Raw genomic sequence first — 9,388 nt, 5'->3', positions numbered from 1 at the left:
ATGGCATCACCGACTCAATGGACATGAGTCTGAGTGAACTCCGGGAGTTGGTGATGGACAGGGAGGCCTGGCGTACTGCAATTCATGGGGTCGCAGAGTCGGACACGACTGAGCGACTGAACTGAACTGAACTGATAGTACTACACAGTCTGTAGTTGGTTGAGTCCGCAGGTGCAGAACCAAGGATATGGAGTGCCAATGATGGGACTTTAGCATCGGTGAGTTTTGGTATCCACAGCAGGTCCTGGGACCAATCCCCCACAGATACTGAGGGACAGCTGCATAAATTTTCTGTATGCTGTCAAACTTATCAACTTAAAGCAGAATGTAATATACACCACAACTTCCTTATCCATTCATCTGCCAGTGGACATCTAGGTTGCTTCCATGTCCTGGCTATTGTAAACAGTGCTGCAGTGAACATTGGGGTACATGTGTCTCTTAAAGGCAGTGAAAGAGACACAGATGTAGAGAACAGACTTTTGGACTACATGGGAGAAGGTGAGGGTGGGATGATATGAGACAATAGCATTGAAACATGTATGTTACTATATGTGAAACAGATGACCAGTACAAGTTTGATACATGAAGCAGGGAACTCAAAGTCAGTTCTCTGGGACAACCCAGAGGGATGGGGTGGGGAGGGAGAAGGGAGGGGGGTTCAGGATGGGGGTGCACATGTATGTGCACCCGTGGCTGATTCATGTCAATGTATGGCAGAAACCACCACAATATTGTAAATTAATTATTCTCCAATTAAAATCAACTAATTAAAAAAACAGAATGCAATAAAAAGATTTCCCAAAGAAAAACCTATAATAGATACACTTAGTATAAAGAAGTCAAAGCATACTGTCCCAAAAAGTCATCAGATCACAAATGAAGACAGCAAGAAAGGGAACACAGGGCAAGGGAGCTAAAAAATAGAAAATAATTAGTGAAATATCAATAGTAAAGTCCTTAGCAACCAGTAATTACTTTAAGGGTAAATGGATTAAATTCTCCAATCAAAAGACACAGAGAGGCTGAAGGATAAAAACAATATCCCACAACATACTGACTGTAAGAGACTCATTTTAGCTTTAAAGACACAAAGACTGAGAGCAAAGGGGTGTATGTATTTCAAAGAAATGGTAACCAGAAGAAAGGAAGAGAAGCTATATTTATATCAACAAAAATAGATTTTAAGCTAAAAATGGTTAAAAGAGACAAAGAAGATCATTATATAATGATAGAGGGGTCAATCCACCAAAGATATGACAGTAAGTAATTATTTATGCATCCAACGTTAGAGCCCCTAAATTATAAAACTGATACTAACAGAACTAAATGGAGAACAACAATACAGTAATAACTGGGGACATTAATACCCCACTCTCAACAATAAATTCCTGGAGAAGGAAATGACAACCCACTCCAGTATTCTTGCCTGGGAAACCCCGTGGCCAAGGAGCCAGGCAGGCTACAGTCCATGAGGCTGTGAAAGAGTCAGACATGACTTAGCAACTACACAGCAACAAGAAACACCCAACAATAATAGATAGATCTTCCAGACAGGAAATCAATAAGGAAACAGCAGATTTAAACAGCACTTAGAACTAATACAATTATGTAAAGTTTAAAAATAAAATAAAATTTTAAAAATAAATAAATAAATAAATAGCACTTAGGCCAAAAGGACCTAACAGACATATATAGAGCACTCCATCCAACAGCAGCAAAATATATATTGCTCTCAAACACACATGGAACATTTTCAAGGATGAATCCTATGTTATGCCACAAAAGAAGTCTCAACAATCCAAAAACATGGAAATTATATCAAGTATCTTCTCTGATCAGTGGGGTGAAACTAGAAAACAGTAATATTTTGTAATCAATACACAAATCATCACATTGTATACCTAAACTTAAAGGATATGTATATTAACTGCATCTCAATAAACCTGGGAAATAAAACATTAACCCTTATCTTACAGGTTTCAATGCTCTTTTGTTTTTTGTTTGTTTTTTTTTTCCTGTTTATTTTAGTCAATGCTCTTTTGGTTTGTCATTATTCTCTTCAAAAATATTTAAATTTTCTAGGAGTCTATGTGAGATGAGTGCAATTGTGTGGTAGTTTGAGCATTCTTTGGCATTGCCTTTCTTTGGGATTGGAATGAAAACTGACCTTTTCCAGTCCTGTGGCCACTGCTGTTTTCCAAATTTGCTGGCATATTGAGTGCAACACTTTCACATCATCATCTTTCAGGATTTGGAATAGCTCAACTGGAATTCCATCACCTCCACTAGCTTTGTTCGTAGTGATGCTTTCTAAGGTACACTTGACATCACATTCCAGGATGTCTGGCTCTAGGTTAGGGATCACACCATCTGGGTCGTGAAGCTCTTTTTTGTACAGTTCTTCTGTGTATTCTTGCATCTCTTCTTAATATCTTCTGCTTCTGTTAGGTCCATACCATTTTGGTCCTTTATCGAGCCCATCTTTGCATGAAATGTTACTTTGGTATCTCTGATTTTCTTGAAGAGATCCCTAGTCTTTCCCATTCTGTTGTTTTCCTCTATTTCTTTGCATTGATCACTGAAGAAGGCTTTCTTATCTCTTCTTGCTATTCTTTGGAACTCTGCATTCAGATGTTTATATCTTTCCTTTTCTCCTTTGCTTTTCGCTTCTCTTCTTTTCACAGCTATTTGTAAGGTCTCCCCAGACAGCCATTTTGCTTTTTTGCATTTCTTTTCCATGGGAATGGTCTTGATCCCTGTCTTCTGTACAATGTCACAAACCTCATTCCATAGTTCATCAGGCACTCTTATCTATCAAATCTAGTCCCTTAAATCTATTTCTCACTTCCACTGTATAATCATAAGGGATTTGATTTCGGTCATACCTGAATGGTGTAATGGTTTTCCCTACTTTCTTCAATTTAAGTCTGAATTTGGCAATAAGGAGTTCATGGTCTGAGCCACAGTCAGCTCCTGGTCTTGTTTTTGCTGACTGTATAGAGCTTCTCCATCTTTGGCTGCAAAGAATAGTTTTCATTCCAATCCCAAAGAAAGGCAATGCCAAAGAATGCTCAAACTACTGCACAATTGCACTCATCTCACACGCGAGTAAAGTAATGCTCAAAATTCTCCAAGCCAGGCTTCATCAATATGTGAACCGTGAACTTCCTGATGTTCAAGCTGGTTTTAGAAAAGGCAGGGGAACCAGAGATCAAATTGCCAACATCCACTGGATCATGAAAAAAAGCAAGAGAGTTCCAGAAAAGCATCTATTTCTGCATTGACTATGCCAAAGCCTTTGACTCTGTGGATCACAATAAACTGTGGAAAATTCTGAGAGAGATGGGAATATAAGACCACCTGATCTGCCTCTTGAGAAATTTGTATGCAGGTCAGGAAGCAACAGTTAGAACTGGACATGGAACAACAGACTGGTTCCAAATAGGAAAAGGAATTCGTCAAGGCTGCATATTGTCACCCTGTTTATTTAACTTATATGCAGAGTACATCACGAGAAACGCTGGACTGGAAGAAGCACAAGCTGGAATCAAGATTGCCGGGAGAAATATCAATAACCTCAGATATGCAGATGTCACCACCCTTATGGCAGAAAGTGAAGAGGAACTGAAAAGCCTCTTGATGAAAGTGAAAGTGGAGAGTGAAAAAGTTGGCTTAAAGCTCAACATTCAGAAAGCGAAGATCATGGCATCCGGTCCCATCACTTCATGGGAAATAGATGGGGAAACGGTGGAAACAGTGTCAGACTTTATTTTTTTGGGCTCCAGAATCACCGCAGATGGTGACTGCAGCCATGAAATTAAAAGACGCTTACTCCTTGGAAGGAAAGTTATGACCAACCTAGACAGCATATTCAAAAGCAGAGACATTACTTTGCCAACAAAGGTTTGTCTAGTCAAGGCTATGGTTTTTCCTATGGTCATGTATGGATGTGAGAGTTGGACTGTGAAGAAGGCTGAGTGCCGAAGAATTGATGGCTTTTGAACTGTGGTGTTGGAGAAGACTCTTGAGAGTCCCTTGGACTGCAAGGAGATCCAACCAGTCCATTCTGAAGGAGATCAGCCCTGGGATTTCTTTTGAGGGAATGATACTAAAGCTGAAACTCCAATACTTTGGCCACCTCATTCGAAGAGTTGACTCATTGGAAAAGACTCTGATGCTGGGAGGGATTGGGGGCAGGAGGAGAAGGGGATGACAGAGGATGAGATGGCTAGATGGCATCACGGATTCTATGGACGTGAGTCTGAGTGAACTCTGGGAGTTGGTGATGGACAGGGAAGCCTGGCGTGCTGCGATTCATGGGGTTGCAAAGAGTCGGACACGACTGCGCGACTGATCTGATCTGATCTGATCTGATGAGTTTATGTACTGTATCAACCTATACCTTACAAAATTATCAATACCTATGTACCAACTTGACATCATTTTTCAGTAACTGATAACATTTTTCCATATTGTCTTAGATCTTTTTTCATACTGGTAAGAAACCAAATGTGGCAGGTACAGCTAACTCCCCATCTACATTCCTTTCCCTTACACAGTGATTTATCTTTTGAGAGAGTTAGAGTATGTATATATAGTTCCCATGCACTTTTTATATTATTTGTATATATGTATGTGTAATATATATGTGTATAGTGTGTATATATTTATATATATTCATATAATAAACATAAACATTTCTGTTTTTGTATGTGTTTAAAATTTACATAAATGCTATCATACAATTCTTTCAATTTCTATTTTCACGTAACATGTTGAAATTTATTTATGTTGATGCATATAATTCTGATTAATTCATTTTAACTACTCTAGACATTTTTTTAAATGAATAAATTCCCAGTTTGTACACCTATTTGAGGGCAGTAGTTTCTATTTTTTCACTATTTCAAGCAATGATACAGTGAATATCCTTGTATAAGCTTCTTTTGCACCTGTATGGGAGTTTCTCAAGTGCATATGCCTACAGTAAGAATTTTGAATCCTATGATAAATCCATGTTCAACTTTACCAAGTAACATCAAATTGTTCTCCAAAGAGTACACTTCCCATTAGTAAAGGATAGGAGTCCCATTTCCTCATATTCTTATCAGTGTTTATGTTAACATACTTAGTGATTTTTATCAGTCTAATATTTGTGAAATGGTATTTTGTGTTGTGTTAATTTTTCATTGTATTTATGACTAGTAAGTATGCATGCATCTATTTTTAAAATATTGCCATTATTACAACTAGTAACAATAAAACTAATAATAAAATATATCAAGTTCTTTGCATGTATTAGCTTATCAGTCACTTATCACAAGAACCTTCTACTAACACTGTCATATCAAAAAGAAAACAGACTAAGAAGGGTAAGGTAATTTGCCCATGGTCATCCAGAAACTTGTGGGACAAGGGTTCAATATGTCAATATGTCATTTTCCTTTATTGTAAGATAATAGAGCTGGTGGTCATCATTTCATATTTTCCAATTTTAAAACTGTGGGAGATGCTCAGTAACCAGATGAATATATTTCCTAACTTAAAAAGAGAAAGGGAACATTATTTTATGCCTTGTTAAATAGTAAACTTAAAAGAGGCTACCAACATGAATTATTCATCAGATTCTCCTTCTTTTTACAAAAGAAGTGTATTAGTAAATGAATAGTGACAGGGATTTTAGTGCACTTACAAGCAGAAGCATCAGTTCCTTTGCACATATTACTGAAAGATTGTATGTGTTGATTTTCAGAACTGCTGTATTCAGAGTCCTTCACTTTTCATATATGTGAATGCAGTAGCACTGAATAGGTATAAAATCTCTAAGCTAAGGCTGATTTATCTACAAGGTACTTTATAGTCTTCAGATATTTTCAATTATTTCTGCTTTGTGGACTAAGAGCTACTATTGTTGATCTGGGTTAATAAACAGTTCTAGAAAACTGTTTAATAGACTGAAAAGATGAGAGTAACTTCTTAAGTGATACTGTCAACTCTCAGAACTGGTATTTTTCATAACAGAGGGCAATTGGATTCTTGGTGCTTATTATACTCTTAATGGTGATAAGATTTTTAAAAAGTAGAGAATCTACAGTGGCATTGGAAGTTTAGGTTATAACAAGAGTGCCTAAGTAGAATCATCCTGTATCCTTGCATTCTAGTGAATTTAGCTCCTAGTACTTTATGAAGTATTCCTTTTCAAGAGTATAGAGATCCTTAAAAACCATTTCAGTTATTGTCGGACTCTAGACTGGTGCGACTTCACTTTCACTTTTCACTTTCATGCACTGGAGAAGGAAATGGCAGCCCGCTCCAGTACTCTTGCCTGGAGAATCCCAGGGACGGGGGAGCCTGGTGGGCTGCAGTCTATGGGGTCGCACAGAGTCGGACACGACTGAAGCAATTTAGCAGCAGCAGACTGGTGAGAATGATCAGATAATCACTTTCTTGAAGAAAATAGCATTAGAGTAGCCAACAGAAGTAAACAGAACCATTCATAGAAATAACTGATTATTCAGGGATAAATCTAAGGAAATAGTTGCATAAGATGTCATATTCAAACCTGTGTTGTCTTTGCTTGTTAGAAAGGCCTAAGCCTGTGTTTATTAAGGTTTCTCTTTGAAGGTGAGGGCTTCCCTGTTGGCTCAGCCAGTAAAGAATCTACCTGCAATGCAAGAGACCTGGGTTCAATCCCTGGGTTGGGAAGATGCCTGGAGAGGGGAACAACTACTCACTCCAGTGTTCTGGCATAGAGAATTCCAGGGACAGAGGAGCCTGGGAGGCCACATCCATGGGGTCACAGAGTCGGACACTACTGAGCAACTTTCACTTTCACTTTTTGAAGGGAAAGATGTTACCAGGCTATGCACATTGGTAACACATATTTGTCCCCACATCTAGCTACGTGGTGAACATCGGTCTGATCGACAAGCTTTGTGGCTGCTTCCTCTCGGTGCAAGGCCCAGTGGATGAGAATCCCAAGATGGCTGCCTTTCTGCAGCATGCCGCAGGACTCTTACAGGGAATGTGCACGCTCTGCTTTGCTGTCACCGGAAGGTAAGGCCTCTACTCGATGTCAGTCTGGACTCCACTCTTGAAACATCTCTTGGACTTTGCTCATTCTGGAGTCATTTCATAGGGATGTACATGGTCATCTTGGCCTCTTTTCATATTCGTGCTACCTCTGTCCTTATTGGCTTCCCATACTGAGACTTGTCTAATGTTTCTCATTTTCCCTGGCTACAAGCTCCTGTTGGAGCCTGTTTTTCTTGTTGGTGTCATTAACTTTTCTAAAATTTCTATAAGAGACCATCCAGGCCTTCTTTCACTGAGATCCAGAGGAATCAAGTGATTTTTCTTGAGTCAGGCAGTCAGTAACATCGCCTAGGCCAATCAAGTCAGATCATCAGTATAACATGGCACAGCCTCACAGTGCCCTGACCATCAGTTACAGCCTGCTAGGTTCTTTATTTTCCCCTTTGTTCCTTCTTCCAAGGTATCTCTATGAATAAGAGAGGAGCCATCCAAAGACAATAACTCCATGAAGTCACTCATGCCCTGTGGGCATGCTTATAGCCAGTGTATCAGGAACTACTAGTAGCCTGGTTGACTCTCTAAAACCCCGACCCCATCCTGTGGACTGTCCTCAAAAGCAGTGATTTTCTAAGAGAGACAGTAACCACCTCGTGTTCTTTTCTCTCCCCACCTACCAAGTTAAGAATCATTTGCAATAGTGACTCAGTGTTTCTGACAGGAATATGACATATCCCTCAGACGTATTGAGGATATTCAGTAAAATAATTTTCTTACAATTAAAATCTAAATAGCACTGTATACCAATTATATATATATAATATATATAATCATATTATAAATATATAATATATATATACATATATATATATATGCTGTGCTGTGCTTAGTTGCTCAGTCATGTCCGACTCTTTGCGACGCCATGGGCTGTAGCCCGCTATGCTCCTCTTTGTCCATAGGGATTCTCCAGGCAAGAATACTGGAGTAGGTTGCCATGCCTTCCTCCAGGGGAATCTTCCCAACCCAGGGATTGAACCCAGGTCTCCCGCATTGCAGGCAGATTCTTCACCCTCTGAGCCACCAGGGAAGCCCAAGACTACTGGAGTGAGTAGCCTATCCCTTCTCCAGGGGATCTTCCCTACCCAGGAATCAAACCCGGGTCTCCAGCTGAGCTACCAGAGAACCCCATAGATATATATATATCTGTATATATATGCGTGTATACATATAGGTATATGTAGGGATTTATCAAGAAAGAAACTATTTGAAGCTAATGAAGTCCAATTACTTAAACAAATCTTATACAGCCATGTTCAGTGTACCACAGTACTAATGTCTCTATTCTTAAAAGAGAATTTGTTTTCAGAAATTAACTTCCTCAACATTTGTTGGTCTGTTCTACATAGGACCTTGATAGTCACCTATTCTTCTTTATTCTTACCCAGTCCCTCCAGCCCCAGTCACATTTCTAGGAAGATTAAGACTGTCTTAGTGTCAAGGAAGTCAAACATGGCCTTTAGTCACTATTACACTTAGTCTGTTCCCTCTAGAAATGTAGCCAGAGCCTACCTTCCAGGGATTTGATGAGAACTCAGGAAGGGGCTATTTGTAGGTCTGTGACCTAGGTAAGTTCCAGTAGCAGCAGTAACAGGGATCCATCCAGGGCATCGGCACCTGCCAGCTTAGAGGCCGCCATGCTACCCAACTCGCTCTGTGCAGTAGCCTGGCCACTCCCTGGAAGGGATCCTCTCACCCAGAAGACCCTTCCAACACTGGCTCTTTTGTGTACACGCCATTATAAACCTGCCAGCATCTCAAGTCTTTGTCATCTGTACTCTTCCCTTGCATCCAAATGAATGTCACACACAAACATTTCCATATATGGGGTGTTGTGTAGTTTGTGGGCATCAGCGTTCCCTTACACATGGATTCAGTCACTTGAAATCTGTGGGACTTGAAAGAAGCCTAAAGGTCATTCATAGCCACTCATAGATAGGGAAAGCAGCTGAGCCAAAATAATTTGAATTAGGACCCAAGATTCCTCTGCTGGTATTCCCTCTTACACACATGCCTTTATATTATTCAGAATATGGGAACATACATTTTGTTTCTTTGAAGACTTTCTCAGTTACATATGTGGAGGACAGTGTCCTCTTCTCTTTAACACACACAAACATGTCCTTGTCTAGTAGACAGTGACTGAACATCTGCCTGGGCCAGATCAGATCAGATCAGATCAGTCGCTTAGTCGTGTCTGACTCTTTGCAACCCCATGAATCGCAGCACGCCAGGCCTCCCGTCCATCACCAACTCCCAGAGTTCACTCAGACTCACGTCCATAGAGTCCGTGATG

At 39.8% G+C, this 9,388-nt stretch overlaps 1 protein-coding gene across 2 annotated transcripts in view; it reads left to right on the top strand.

Moving 5' to 3' along the window:
• Positions 1-9,388, top strand: part of SCAPER (S-phase cyclin A-associated protein in the ER) — a 419,465-nt gene that overhangs the window by 341,909 nt on the left and 68,168 nt on the right. For both annotated transcript variants that reach the window (XM_010843297.1, XM_010843296.1), the window contains exon 27: positions 6,904-7,059. In XM_010843297.1, coding sequence (XP_010841599.1) covers positions 6,904-7,059 — 156 coding nt within the window. The remainder of the gene's footprint in view (positions 1-6,903; positions 7,060-9,388) is intronic.

This window comes from Bison bison, unplaced genomic scaffold (assembly GCF_000754665.1).
Source record: "Bison bison bison isolate TAMUID 2011002044 unplaced genomic scaffold, Bison_UMD1.0 scf7180017864181, whole genome shotgun sequence".
Taxonomy (NCBI): domain Eukaryota; kingdom Metazoa; phylum Chordata; class Mammalia; order Artiodactyla; family Bovidae; genus Bison; species Bison bison.
The sequence above is the reverse complement of the archived record's forward strand: the minus strand, read 5'-3'. Positions and strand labels throughout refer to the sequence as shown.